The 15,797-nt window shown below is 46.2% G+C and overlaps 1 protein-coding gene across 2 annotated transcripts in view; it reads right to left on the bottom strand.

The window, feature by feature from the left end:
- The window catches only part of bean1 (brain expressed, associated with NEDD4, 1), a 100,616-nt gene that overhangs the window by 19,597 nt on the left and 65,222 nt on the right, over positions 1-15,797 (bottom strand). For both annotated transcript variants that reach the window (XM_078542994.1, XM_078542995.1), the window contains one exon: positions 4,530-4,739. In XM_078542994.1, the coding sequence (XP_078399120.1) occupies positions 4,530-4,739 (210 nt within the window). The remainder of the gene's footprint in view (positions 1-4,529; positions 4,740-15,797) is intronic.

Genomic DNA, 15,797 nt, shown 5'->3' with positions numbered 1-15,797 from the left:
TCCCTAGATTCTAGAACGGTCTCAGTGGTTTGGAAGTTAATAAATGTAACACCTCTATTCAAGAAAGGAAGGAAAGAGAAAATAGAGAACCACCGGCCAATTAGGCTGATATCAGTCGTTGGGAAAACGCTGGAATCCATTATTAAGGAAGTTGTGGCAAAGAATGTAATCTGTTTTGTGTGATGTTGAGCGAGGGATAAATATTGACCAGGACACCAGGGAGGACTCCCTGCTCTTTGAGTTGGTGCCATGGGATCTTTTACATGCACGCAAGCAGGCAGATGGGTGTTGGTTCAATGTCTTGTCCAAAACACAGCACCTCTGACAGTGCAGTGCTCCCTCAGTACCGCACTAGAGTATCAGCCTGGAGTTTTGAGCTCAAGTCCTAGTGGGAATTGAACCTTGTGATTCAGAGGTGACTGAACTACCGACTGAGCCACAGCTGACACTAAGAGGATTAAAGGATATGGGGACAGTGGGGGAAGGTGAAGTTGACGTGGAAGATCAGCCATGATCTTGCTCAACAGGCTTGAAGGGCCGAATGGCTGACTCTAGCTACTATTTCTTCTGTTTATTTTAGGTTTACTCGAGGGTTGAGAGACAGGAGTTCTCTTGTGGAAGCCACGAGGAAGCAATGAGTCCCCCTCATTTCCTGGCTGAGATTGCACCCCGTCCCACCCACCATGTCCACCCCCAGAACCTCGCTTTACTTGAATGGTGGGGACAATCCTGAGGGTCCCGGTCTCTGATTCTCCGCTCCCCACTGCCATTCTACCCTGGCCAGACACTGCATCTGTTGCAGCTCAGGCAGGATCCCAAGATACGGTGATGAGGCCTCCACATCTCCGGACCCCTGAGGTTCATCCCGGCTCCTGGAATTGCTCTCACCCTACCCTTGTCCTAGTTTTTAACACCACACCACTGAGCCTAGATTGATTTATTTCCATAAATTACAGGAATTTTCAGGTATAATGACAAGAGCTCAATGACCAGAAATGTTAACTCTGTTTGTCTCTCCACAGCTGCTGTCCAACCTGTTGAGTATTTCCAGCATTTTACGGTTATATTTTATATTTAATGTAGTAAAATGTGGCAACATGCTCTCTGGGAGCAATTATCAAACAGAAATTTGATACAAACCGCATAAGGAGATATTGGGACAGGTGACCAAAGGCTTGGTCAGAGAGCTAGTTTTAACAAGGGTCTTAACGGAGGAGAGAGAGGTGGAGTGGCGGAGAGGTTCAGGGAGGGAACTCCAGAGCTTGGGGCTTTGGCAGCTGAAGACACAACTGCCAATGGTGGAGCCACTAAAGCTGAGGATGTGCAAGAGGCCAGAATTGTTTCCTCAACAGCATCCCATCAGCTACAGCCGGGGTAGGGACTGCAGGTGAGATGAAGAGTAAAGCTACCTCTATAATGTCCCATCACCCATTCCCAGGACAGGTACAGGAAGGGATTAGATACTGATTATAAAACTCCCTCTACACTGTCCCCATCAAACACTCCCAGGGCAGGTACAGCACGGGGTTAGATACAGAGTAAAGCTCCCTCTACACTGTCCCCATCAAACACTCCCAGGACAGGTACAGCACGGGGTTAGATACAGAGTAAAGCTCCCACTACACTGTCCCCATCAAACACTCCCAGGACAGGTACAGCACGGGGTTAGATACAGAGTAAAGCTCCCTCTACACTGTCCCCATCAAACACTCCCAGGACAGGTACAGCACGGGGTTAGATACAGAGTAAAGCTGTCTGTCTGTCTCTCTCTCTCTGCACTGACCCATGAGTATGGCACAGTTTCAGAAGGGAATTTCCTACTCCTGCAATGTGTCACCGTTCAATTTCTAGCACACTGGACATGTGTGTAGAGAGTGAGGAGGGGTCATGTGAAATGTTGAGAAGCCAGGAAGGAGTGAGTGATGTATGAAAAGCAATGGTTTACTTTGAGCCCAGTCACCTGGGCTCGAGGCAATAGATTATTCCCTTGTTCCTACTGTATATTAATCAAGATGCCCGTTGGTACAATATACTGCAACTGAAATAAATCTAGATTGTGGTTATCATGACAATAATGCTCCAAACAGTACAGGCTTCATGATAAAAACAGTTGAGGAAATGGAGATTTATAAAACCTTCTGAACTCAGAACAGCTTCTGTCAGTGACCTTGAACCATTAGAGGTGATCACATTTGCAGACATGTCTTGCAAAGCAGCAGCTGAGGGGCTCTGGGCGCGACAAAGTGTGACCAACTGAGCTCGATCAACATGACCACTGCAAGTTTCAATCAGGGTCAACACATATATTCAGAGCTTGATAGTTGCCTGATGGTGTGTTTCACAGCCTCACGGTCCAACCAGTTTCCTGTTTGGATTGAAAGCTTGTGGTTTATGGCCAGGGTGAGTGATTTATTGTTATCTTCACTTATCTCAGAGCCATTTAGCTAAACTTTCTGTGCTGGGGGCTGTAAGATGCATGAAAAAATGTTTGTGTGGAATTCTGTGCCAAGTCTAATTGCTCACCCTATTTATGAGGCTTTGTAACAGGTGGTATCTCTGTCTCCCTCTCAATATGCTTAGTGATTGGCTGCTTAGCTTCTAATTCCAATGCTTTGCTGATCAGCCTCCCATCTTCCACCCTCCAAACACTTCAGCTTATCCAAAGCTCTGCTGCCCATATCCTAACTCACACCGAATCCCATTCACTCGTTGCCCGCCGTGCTCACTGACCTACACTGGCCCCTGGTCCAGCAACGCCTCGATTTTAAAGTTCTCATCCTTGTTTTCAAGTCCCACCAATGGCCTCGCCCCTCCCTGTCTCTGTAATCTCTTCCAGCCCCACACCCTCCGACACCTCTGCACTCATCTATTTCTGGTCTCCCGCATCCCCAATTTTAATTGCTCCACTATTCGTTGCTGTGCCGCAATCTGCATGGGTAAAATTCTTTGGCTTGGCGGGCGTGTGCCCGACCCACTCGAGCATAAAATGACGCGGGTGGACGTCGGGTGAGTGTCCCGGCATCAACGCGCAGTCCTGCGATATTTCGTTTGGTGGGTTCGCGCCGAAGTTGGCTACGCGCCCGCCGACAATTAAAGGGCCTGTTAAGGCCAGTTAAAGGAGCAATTCAACGGAACTTTTCGCTAAAAGGCCAAACGGCCTTTGAACTTTTTTAGGAAACCTCATCCACGGCCGGGATAAAGCAAATGAAAATAAAATAAAAATTTTAAAATGTGATTTATAACATGTGACAGAGTCACGAGGGGACATGTTTTATTACATTTTTAAGTTCTTTATTTTTTTCTATAACTCCATCTCCTTTAGGCAGCTTTGTGCCTCAGGGAGATTATGAAGTGTGCATTTGTGCGCGTGCGCTAAGCTTATGCTCCCCCTCCTTCCCCCTCCCCTCCGTACAAACAGCGCTCAGCGCTGCCACTCATCTTTCACGCTGGGCAGGCCCTAATTGGCCCACCAGCGTGAAATTGCCTTCTGGCCCCAATCGCGGGCGGTGGTCAGCATCCCGCCTGCCCCCGCCCACTGAGCCCGCCTGACAAGGGCAAGATTCTGCCCTATGAGCCCTAAGTACCCCACCTAAACAACTCATCCTCTCTCGCCTCCTTCTTGATGCTCCTTGACACCCTACCTCCATTATTAAGCTTTTGGTCATCAGTCCTACTGTCCCCTTACGTGGCTTGGTGTCAATATTTTGTTTGGCGATGTTCCTGCGAAATATCTTGGAAAGTTTCACCGTGATAAAGGTGCTATATAAATGCAAAGGTGCGGTCAGCAATTGGTTGGTTTGTTCGTAATATGGGTTCGGCAGTCACTTATGTTTCCTGCAGTTTCCTACTCCTTATCCCCTCCTCACACAACACAGCCAGATCCTTACTAGGGTAGGGTCCAGCTGTTACTAGCTGTTCTCCAATAGCACACTCAACAATTCGTTTCGAGCAATGCCTGTCGGCAGGAAACTAGACCATAGGAGACCTAACTCTCAGCTCAGCTCTGTTTGGCCACTCCTTCTATGGGAACAAGTCCTGGTTTGAACTTGGGGCTTCTGGTTCAGAGGGTAGGGGTACCACTCACTGAGCCACAAGACCTGCACCCATCCTAAGGCCAATATTATCCTTCCTGAGATGCAGGGCCCAGAAATAAATGCAGTTACTCCAGATGTGCTCTCTCCAGCTGTAGCATAACAGCCACCTCTTTGTATCCAGCCCCTTGAGATAAAAGCCAGCATTTCATTAGTCTTTTGAATTATTTTTTTATACCTCTGCATTAACTATGCGATTTCTGTACTTGGATCCCAAGTCTGTCTGTCCCTCTGCAGTTCCTAACTTTTCACCGTTTAGAAAATGCTCTGATCGATCTTTCCTAGGGCCCCAAGTGGACAACTTGCCTAGAAAACATATTGAGCTGGGGCGGGGGGGGAGCCACAGCTGAGGGTTGTCTCTCTTAAGTGTGAAAAGTCTTAACGTACGGTTCGGACTCGGAGCGGCAAGGAGGAGGCTGCAGTGCAAGAGGGACTCACCATAATTGGCCTCGGTCCTGAGATGAGAGTTTCTTAAGCGGCCATCTTTTCTCAAGCTGCCGACGATGATGGTCATGCAGGAGAGGAAGAGGACCAATCCGATCACGATTCCCGCCACCACCAGGGGCGACACCAGCAAGTTGGCATCACTGCTGCCCTCATTGTAGTGTGAATATCCATTGTGGCCACCACTCTGGTTTGAATGAACCTCTGAACATAGAGAGAAGGTTTTAGCAGAGCGAAGAACTCCAAAGATTTCACCCAAAGATTACCCAATATTTTCAAGCCCGCCAAACGTGACGAGGACTAAATTGTTTCCAGCTGTCATTTGGAATGTGTCTCTACATTTGCTCTACTTTGAGATTGTGCTATTGACTGAGAGAAACAAGGAAAACGATAGTTAGTGTACTCAACACTCCGACAGAGAATCCCACCAGCAACTCTTGTACTCTCATTTCTGATCTAGAATTTGACAAGGGCAGTGACTGAAAGTCAATCTATTCACCAGCCAACAAAAGCACATGTAGCATAGACAAATCCTAATGGAAAGAAGAAACTTGCATTTCACTAGCGCCTTTCACTACCTCAGGACTTTCAAAAGTGCTTCACGGCCAATTAATTAACTATTTCGAAACGTAGTCTCTGGTAATGCAGGAAACACAGCAGCCAATTTGCACACAGCAAACTCCCACAAACAGCAATAATGACGAGATAATCTGGTTTACTGATGTTGGTTGAGATAAATATTGGACCAGGACACTGGCCATCATTTTCAGAATCTAGGCTGACACACTGAGTGCAGTGTTGAATGAGTTCTGTGTTCATGGTATGTTAATTGTGCTGTTACAATATACAGGTGAAGGTCATTTAATTAAGTACTTAGAGCATTAGACTGCTGGGGCACTGGGTTGGTTGGTAGGAGGCAGACATATGTAATGCTACATTCTGTAAATAAACCTATTGTCAAGAAAAGGATTTGCATCTAGGTTCATACTTCACCATCTGGCTTGGAATTCATCTATCATGCTGCCCCCTTTTGGATAACAATAGGAGACTCTTAGGTGGATATAAAATATCCCACGGTAATATTTTCAGGGAGAGGACAGGTGTTCTCTTGCTGCCCTTTCCAACATTTATCATTAAAAATAGACGGTCTGGTCATTTATCTCATTGTTGTGTCAAAGTCACTTGCACTAAACCATCAGGGCAATGAAAGGTAGGCAATAAATGCTGATCTTGCCAGCAAAGCCCATGGGTGGGATCGTCCAGTCCCTCCGAGAGTCAACGGGGCAGGATTTTCGGGTGGTCAGGCGGGCGGGCGGGCCTAGGAGTGGCCAGGAAATGATCTGTTTGGCCACTCGATTGGTCCCCGACTGCGATTTCATGCCGGTTGGCCGATTAACGCCAGCCAACGTGAAACGCGCGCTGAAACGCTCAGCGCTGCCTGGGTTTGGGAGGGCGGGGGAGGGGAGGGTGAGAGTAGAAGTCTGCGCCTGTGTGTGGGGTTGGGGGGGGGGTGCGAGGGAACTGCCTCAGGGAGCTGCGCAATTTTAAATTCAAAAATAAAGAGTTTTAAAAATCTGAAAAAAAACGTCTTGACATCCTATAAAAATTCTGCCCTAAAATTTATATTTATTTTTTTATTAAAACTGTGGAAACCTCATCCTGTCCATGGATGAGGTTTGCTTAAAAAAAAAATCAAAGGGCTGCCTGGCCGATTCGCCTGCCCACCAACCGTAAGGTCGGGCGGGCAGCGAAAAATAGGTTTTAATTCATCGGGTAAGGGCCTTAATAGGCCTTTTAATTGTGGGTGGGAGCGCTGCCGACTCTGGTGCGCGCTCACCGACCGAAATATCGCGTGGGCGCGCGATGATGTCGGGACACTCGCCCAACGTCATCGCGCGCTATTTTACGCCCGATCGGGTCGGGCACGTGTCCGTCCGTGGGACGTAGAGTCCTGCCCAGGGAGTTTTGGCTGGGCCTCTGAATTTCCCTGCAGCGGCTCCCAGTACCATGGGGCCGGAAAATACCCGGCCTACGCCTTGGGAACAACGAAACAAAATGAGCTGGTGTCTGAAGACCCAACTGTACAAGAACTGCCTGCATTTATATAGTGCCTTTAACATAGTAAAGCATCCCAGGGCCCTGTACAGGAGCATTAACAAACAAAATTCAACACTGAGCCGTTGACGCTGAGAATTCCCCACCGTTCTTTTCGTTGTGTTATGAGATCCTTTGGTGTCAACCTGGTGCTGCTGGGACTGTGGAGCCGTCAGCCATCCGATTGGCCGGCAGTTCTCTAAGGTGAGACATTCTCCTGAGATAGGGGCGGAGACCTTGCCTTTAAAGCAATGAATGCTGATCATAGCGTTTCACTGCAGGGCAGCTGTTGGGATCATTGGCGAATGCTCAACTGACCTTTTACCTAGGGGTCAGGGGACAGGGGCCGCAGTGCACCATAAAATCCAGTCCTGTGTGTGGGTTTTAACTCTCTCCTAACCCACTTCTCCTTCCTTTATAATTTTGAATTTATTCGCTACGAGTGCAGTACTGAGGGAGTGCTGCACAGCCAGAGATGCCATCTTTCAGAGGAGACATTAAACCAAGGCCTCATCTGCCCTCACAGCTGGACACTATTTTGAAGAAATGTGGGATGGTGGGAGGGAGGTTCTTCCTGGTGCCTTGGCTAATATTTATCCCTCAATCAACATCACTAAAACAGGTGATCCAGTCATAATCACACTGCTGTTTAGTGGGAGCTTGCTGTGCATCTGTTGGCTATTATGTTTTCTACATGACAATAGTGACTGCACTTCAAAAGTACTTCATGGGCTGTGAGCGCTCTGGAACACACTGAAGTCTTGAAAAACTCCACATAAATGTAAGTCCTTTTTAAACACAGATTCACGTCCTTTCTAGGGTAACTGGGATTGCTCCCAATCAGCAAAGAAGTTTTAGGGGGAGTTCAGATGAATGAGAGCTGGTCTTATTGAAACACATAAGATCCTGAGGGGGTTTGATGGGGTAGATACTGGGAGGATGTTTCTTCTTGTGGGAGAGACTAGAACCAGGCGACACTGCTTAAGGATAAGAGGTCTACCAATTAAGACAGAGGTGAGGGAAAAAAAATTTTTCTCTCATGGGTCGAATTCTCTTCCCCAGAAAGCAGTGGAGGCTGGGTCATTGAATTTATTCAAGGCAGAATTAGACAGATATTTGATTGACAAGGGAGTTGAGGGTTATGGGGACAGACAGGAAAGTGGAGTTGAGAGCACAACCCCAGATGAGTCATGACCTTATTTGAATGGCGGAGCAGGTATGAAGGGCTGAATGGCCTACTCCTGCTCCTAAGTCCTATGTTCCTCTTTGTGGAGGTGTTCAAAATCACAGGGGGTTATGATGGAGTGAATAAGATGAAAAAAGCCAGAGGTGAAATGAGGAGAATTTCCTTTACACAGTGAGTTGTGATCCGGAATATTGCAGATGCAATAGGCACTTTCAAAAGAGAATTGGATAAATACTTAAAATGGAGAAAAAAAAACAGCCATGGGAAAACAGTTTGGGAATGGGACTAATTGGTTAGCACTTTCAAAGAGCCAGCACAGGCACATTGGGCTGAATGGCCTCCATCTGTGCTGTCTGATTATATAATTCTATGAAGGCATTTCCATTTGCTTGACTCAGAGAAGCTTCTGCACAACTGTGATCTTGCACAAATTCTACTCAGACGTATGCTAATGTAGTTAAATGTCACGATTTTCTGGGGGCGGGGGTGGGGGGGGGGTTTCTTGTCAGCAACGTGCTGCACAATGGCTGGGACCGTAGAGAAATGAGAAAAACTGCTTTGCTGCCAAGACAAACCCATTTCTTAGTTTTCTTCATCTCAAGCTAAATAAGTTATTGACAATTCTTGGGACATAACCATCACTACAAGGCCGATTTTCATTGTCCACCCTTCATTATCCTACGTAAGAGTGGTGGGCCTTCCCCTTGAGCCACTTGTGGTGCTGGTGTTTTTATAATCTTCTATGAAGCACATACTGCACTGCAGTGTCAATCTAGGTTACGTACATATCTCAACTCCTGGAATGGCACATGAGCCCACAGATGTCTGTTTGCATTTATTCATGGGCTGTGAGCATCCCTGGCCAGCCCTGCATTTATTGCCCATTGCCAATTGCCTTTGGGGAGGTGGTGGTGGTGGTGAGCCACCACTGCAGTCCCTGTGGTGTAGGTACACCCACAGTGCTGTTAGGAAGGGAGTTCCAGGATTTTGACCCAGCAACTGTGAATGAACAGTGATATAATCCCAAGTCAGGATGGTGTGTGACTTGCAGGGGAACTTTCAGGTGGTGTTGTTCCCTCCTATCTGCTGCCCTTGTCCTTCTAGGTGGTGGAGGTCGTGGGTTTGGAAGGTGCTGTCGAAGGACCTTTGGTGAGTTGCTGCTGTGCATCTTATAGATGCTGTGCTGCTGCTGCTGTGTCAGTGGTGGAAGGAGTGGAAGTTTGTGGATGGGGTGCCAATCAAGTAACCACTTTATCCTCGATGGCGTTGAGCTTCCTGAGCATTGTTGCAGCTGCACTCGTCCCGGCAAGCGGGTATTATTCCATCACATTCCTGGCTTGTGCCTTGTAGATGGTGGACATGCTTTGGTGAGTCAGGAGGTGAGTTACTCACCGCAGAATTCCCAGCCTCTGGCTTGTCTTCCCCTGTCAGGGCCGATACGTGGCAACAGAAAGATAGCGACAAGGATAGGATGGAATTCCTTTTTACATTTCCTTTGCGAAAGGCTGGAGAACATTATGGCACATTTTTGGAACCTTTAAAGTTAATCTTGAGGAAGTTTGAGCAATTTGAAAGATTAATCTTCAGGTGCACTTTGTATTCAGGTGCACTTTGACGTGATGTCTAACCAATGTTGCCTGTGGGACTCTAGTAATATGGACTATTCTGAAATTAATGAAATTCTGGACTCATATTATGGCACAACTAAGAATGAGATTGTACTGAAAGCTACATTGCCCAAAAGGAAGCAGTTGCCAAGTGAGACTATTGCAGATTACATTCTCGAATTAAAGAAACTCTCTCGTCACTGTAGATGTGTGGCACAAACTTAGAAATTGACCTTCGAGACACATTCATAGAAGGCCTAAAGAACAATGAAATCTAGGCTACGGTTTTGAACAAAGGCAATAAGCTGACGAGGAAGGGGACCTGTGATGAGACCACAGCCATGGAAATGGCAGAAAGAGATAGTTGCAAATTGCAAGAGAGTTCTTTTCCTGAGCCTGCTGGTCCATACGATTTAACTGAGACCCAGGCCTCGGCAACTAAGTTCACAGTCTCAGAGTTAGAAATTTAGATGTTACTGTTGTCATGATAGCCACCAGTCATTTAAATGCCCCTTATTCCAGTCAAAGTGCTATGCCTGTGAGAAAGTCAGTCATATCCAAATGGCATGCAGGAGTAGAGGAAACAGTAATTCTCCAGGCTGAGGTTGTGGTAGATCTAAAGCGAGTTCAGGAGACTGGAAATCCTTAAATGCACATACGCTAGATATGGATACAGAAGTTGATGTTATCGAGTAGCAATATCAAGAATTGTACTCGGTCATAGAGCAAGAAAAACAGCACATGGAAGATGAGAGTAGAAAGGTTGAAGATATAACTTCAGTGCCCACAGTAAAATGAAAGTCAGAGATTCACAATTGACTTTCATTGTTGATGGAGCTGCAGCCGTGTCTGTTACCTTGGAAGGAAAGTGCGAGAAATCCATAAGTCACATTCCCTTACCCAAAACTGGTGTGAAAAGCTGACTAGTTACTCCAATAACAGTATTCCAGTGTTAGGCAAAGTTAGTGTTAGAGTGGAATACGACGATGCATCCTATTACTTGTCTATGGTAGTAGTACTAGGAGGGAACCAAGTCTGCCAGATGGGAAGGAATTGGCTTAAGAAAATGCGGTTAAGCTGGGCTGAGTTATTTACAGTAGGGATCAGCAAGAGTATGTCTGCCATTGAGGCAGTGCTAAAGGAGCACAAGGTGGTCTTTCAGCAAGAAAGATCAAAATGATAAAATTAGCCTTGAATACGATACGATATTGAACATTGTAAGTCACCAGATCATGCAAATGAGGACTTTCCCTGGAGATTTCCGCAGAAATGTGATTCATTTCTAGCCACTACGTGTGAATTACTGTACATAAACAAATGGTATGCCAGTACCTGTCAGAGAAATTAGTGAGGGCTGGCCTATAGAGTGTGATGATGAGAAATTGCAGGAGTATTTTACATGTAGAAATTAACTGAGTGTAGATCAAGGCTGTCTCCTATGGGGGTTTAAGAGTCACTATTCTGCCAAGGTTTAGAGATTGTAAGAGGAACTTCATCAAGAGCACACAGGGGCCGTCCATATGAAAGCAGCAGCAAGGAGCTATTTTTAGGTACCCAAAGGCAGATGGAGATACTGAAGAGCCGGTGAAAAGTTGTGAAGTGTATCTCAGAGTGGGAAATGATCCAACCAAGGTCCCTTTCACGACATTGTCAAACACAAGAGAACTGTGGGAATGAGCGTGTGCTGATTTCTTTGAAGTGGAAGGAAAAGAGTACCTATTTTGGTCGATAGCCATAGCAAGCCGATAAATGTGGAGCCAATGCCAAAACTATTGAGGTTTTGAAAACTTGGTTTGCAGCTTATGAGTTGCCAGAGATGTTGGTGTCAGATAACGATCCACAATTTACTTCAGGAGAACTTGAAATATTTCTGATCAAGAACGGAGTCAAACACACTCGAATACCTTATCACCCAGCATCGAATGGTGCTGCAGGAAGAAGTGCACAGATTGTGAAGGGGCCTTTGCAGACGTCGCTGGCTGCTCCTCAATTCGAGGGTGACGTCTGCTCAAGGTTGCCAGTTTCTGCCGTGGGTCTTCATGCGGCTGAACAAACCAATTCCTGACCCACACATCTTTGAGCACCTGGGGCAGGACGTCCCATGAGGCTGTGGGATCCAGAGTGCAGGATTTGGGTCCTTTTATTTTCCTTCTCTGCTGCTGTGCTGCTTCATGATTAAGGGATTTAAGCATGATGCAGCTTGAGTGAAAAGTTGTCACCATTTTGGACGATTAGTACCAAGCTCCATCCCAGTCATTAATGTCAATGCTGCTGCGCTTCAAGGAGAGCCTCAGAGTGTCTTTGAAGCAGTTTCTTTGTCCTCCCCAGGAATGTTGGCCATTTGAGAGTTGGGAAAATGAGACCTTGTGGAGAGACGGTTCTTGGCCATCCGGACACAGTGTCCAGCCCATTGGAGTTGATTTTGCAGGACTTCTTCCTGAATGTTGTGGAGCTGGCTTCAAGAAGGACACTAGCGTTTGTTTAATGGCCCTCCCGTTGAATCTGGAACATGCAGCGGAGGCATTGCTGATGGAATTTCTCTAACACTTTTGTGTGTCACTCATACACAGTCCAGGTCTCACTGCAGCACAGGATTGTGGTGATGACAACTGCTCAGTTAACTAGGATTTTTGTTAACTTGTGGAGGTCTTTGTTGTCAAACACTCAATACCACAGTCTCGTTCATTTTTCTTGGATTTGTCTGGCAACAAAGACCATGTCAGAGGTTCCTGTGGAAGGTCTAAAGCCCCAATGGATCTGGGAGGATTTCCTCAGCCACAGGACGTTTAGGATTCAGGAGAGTGCATGTCAGGATTTTCCCTGCTATGGACAAGAGGGAAATACCTCGATCGTTTGCACAACATGATTCATCTCCTTTCCTGAAGATAGTTACAATTGTCACAGTCCTGAGTCACGGGGACAGGGAGTTCTTTTTCCTCCCAAATCCATAGGATGAGTGCGTGGAGTCTCAATGTGAGAATAAGCTTTGAAGACCTCAGCTGGAATACCATCGGTTCTGTACTTTTTCATCCTCTTGATTGCTTTTTGCAGCTCTCCCATTGATGGTGGTTCATCCAAAGATTCTACCACAAGGTACTGGGGGTTAGCCTGGGGAGTCTCAGCTGCCACTGTGGATTCACGGTTGAAGAGATATTCCAAATCTTCTTTCCAATGTTGACGGATGACATTTTCATCCTTGAGAAGAGAAACACTATCCTGTGAGCGAAGGGGATTTTGTCCATTTGACATTGGTCTATAGGTGATCCTTGTGGCTTCATAAAAGCTTCACATATCATGATGGTCAGCCTATAGCTGGATCTCTCAGGCTCTCTCTTCCCAACACATAGCCTTTATCTTCCAGATTTGTCTTTGGACGTTAGCCTTGAGCTGTTGGAATGGTGCCTTCTTGACTTGTGACCTTTTGGGTTGTTCTACTAGGCAATGCAAGCTGCTTGTTTTTGTTCCAGGTCACACATTTCGGCATTGTTTTCGTCAAACCAGTCCTGGTGACGACAATGCTTGAACCCAATGGTCTGGGCACAGGAGTCGAGTACAGCTGACTTTATTTGATCCCACTATTCAAAGCACTGGCACCTCCTGGATTATGTCATTATTCGAGTCCGAGATCTAAGTGATGTCTGTATCGTTCAATCTATTTGGGGGGTTTGGTGGGGGGGGGGGGTGCCTGATACCTGTTGGATGGATCATCGACTTTTTTGATTGATGATGAACATCCAGCCAGCACCAAGACGTCGCAAAACCCAGGAGTCCTTGAGGAAGAAGATCAATGTTTCAGCCCCAAAGCAGCCCGAATGAAGAGAGAAATTCCAAATGCAGCTCACAACCAATCTGGAAAATCACCGCACATCCAACCCCATTCCAGAATGCTTCCAAAAGTATTTGCTGGGTGAAAAGCCAGGAAGTAATTTTCATTTTCCTTTTCAACACAGGATAAACAATTTTCTGTTCTCACGGTCTATAACAGGTTGTTCACCTTATGAGTAAGTGTTTAAACGCACTCCTAGGACAAAGTTTGCTTAAGCCTAACGTCAGTAGCAAAGTAACAAAAAATCAAGACAAAGTGAAAATGAGTTATGATACACCAGGCATGAAACTTAGAGGCCAGGATATAATGCTCATTGGGCGGGCACGTGCCCCACCTGACCGAGCGAAAAAGGATGCGCAACGATGTCGGGCGAGCGTCCCGATGTCACCGCGCACTCGCGCGATATTTCGGTCGGCGGGCACACGCCAGAGTCGGCGGTGCGCCCACCGACAATTAAAAAGCCTCTTAAGACCATTAAAAATGTCATTGAAATAAATTTTCGCTGCCCGTCTAACCTTACGGTGGGCGGGGCAGGCGAAAAGGCCAAGCGGCTTTTGCATTTTTTAAGGAAACCTCATCCACGGGCGGGACGAGGTTTCCAACTGCAATTAAAAATAAAATAAAACTTTTAACTTTTCATTAATAACATGTAGTTGCTCATGTGACAGGGTCATACGAGGGGACATGTTTTTGAACATTTTAAAAATCTTCATTTTGATTTTTCATAACTCTTCATCTCCCTGAGGCAGCTCTGTGCCAAACACTCAACGCTAAAGTCTCATTCATCTTTCTTGGATTTGTCTGGCGCCAAAGATCATATCAGATGTTCCCGTGGAGGATTACAGCCACACTGTGTCTGGGAGGATTTCCCCAGCCACAGGAAGTTTAGGGGAATCCTGAATTTTTGCAGCTCTCCCATTGATGGTGGTTCACTCATGGATTCTACCACAGGGCACTGGGGGGTAGTCTGGGGAGTATAAGCTGCCACTGTAGATTCACCTGCGCGCATGTGCAAAATTGCATTCTCACCCTCCCCGCCCCCCCACCCCCCACCCCCCCAACACAGGCAGCACTGAACGCTGCCATGCGAGTTTCACATTGGGTGGGCCTTAATTGGCCCACCCAATGTGAAATCGCGGCGTGGCCCCGATTGCGGGAGCTTCCCAACCGCTCCCGCCTGCCCCCCCTTCGAGCCCGCCTGACGAGTCAGAAAACCTGGCCAGAGATTTCAGTGCTGGTCAGAAGGTCATGGTGAGAAGCCACTGAGGTGATAAGGAGAAGGATGTGATTGTAGTTACAGCAAACAGCCTGGGGGAATTCACATATCCAGTGAAAATTAGAGAGAGACTGCGTTAGTGCCATGTAGCTCATTTGCTTGAAAGCGGAAATCTGACAAAGGGAGAGCATGAGAAACCCCCTATAGTCCAAATTCCTGTACAGCTCAAAGTGAAAGCCAGATAGAAAGTAAAAGTCACAGAGAAAGTGAAAGTTTGCTGGTATTACAGAATCCACTGGTAGAGCAAAGTGAGTCAGTGTCTTTGATTAAGACATCAACGTCACAGACCCAACCATTAAGTGGAGTTGGTAGTCAAGGTCAAAGTTCAGGTTTGACACAGTCAGAAATGTTGAGAGAGCAGAGTCAAGCTAATGGAAGGAAATCCACAGACAGAAAGAGAAAGAAGCGTGATAGGTTAATTGATTGTATGTAAGAAGGATGAAGAAAAAAGTCATTCATTTATTGTCATATGATATTTTTGTTAAACACATACCAGTGTTGAGGAAAAACATTTTTTTTTAACATGTAAATTGCTTTGGTATTATTGGCCATATGTGTTTTGGTTGTCATTACAGTAAAAACAATTACAGCCAACCTGTTTAGTTTTCAGGTATTGTTGATGGAGGTTTAGTCATATTGTATTCTGGGAAATTATGTACATGTCCCATTCTGTATTTTGATGTGTAAATTATTTGTTTAAGTAGGGAGGGAGTATGTTACTGTATATTGCAAGACCTGAGCATTTTGTTATATTGTCCTGTCTGTTGGGGAGGTGTAAGTACAAGTTAGTTCAATAATGGCTGGCTGCAGTTGAGCGTGTGTTTGTTAGTCTTAGTGCAATACACAACAGGTTCATAATTCAATCTAATTCCGTGAGGCTGCCCCACGCCCTCCAAAGATCTGCTGAACCATGGTGCTTCTGGGAAAATTAGAAGTTGGAAAGGCAAAACATTTCAGAAAATGAGCTAAAGCCCTAACCTGCAAATTCAGCTTCATCCTGTTTTCTGGGTCCTGTCTTGGGATTCAATTTGATTATTTCTATCCCATAAAAAAACCTTTATCAATCCGTGCTAAATAGAAATTGATGCAACTTCATAAATGGTAGGTCCAGAGTGAGACTTAAATCAGACTTGAGGGAGATTTACTCTGTATCTAACCCCGTGCTGTACCTGTCCTGGGAGTGTTTGATGGGGACAGTGTAGAGGGGGATTTACTCTGTATCTAACCCCGTGCTGTACCTGCCCTGGGAGTGTTTGATGGGGACAGTGTAGAG

Source organism: Cetorhinus maximus, chromosome 6, assembly GCF_964194155.1.
Source record: "Cetorhinus maximus chromosome 6, sCetMax3.hap1.1, whole genome shotgun sequence".
NCBI lineage: Eukaryota > Metazoa > Chordata > Chondrichthyes > Lamniformes > Cetorhinidae > Cetorhinus > Cetorhinus maximus.
This window is presented reverse-complemented; position numbering and strand designations above follow the sequence as displayed.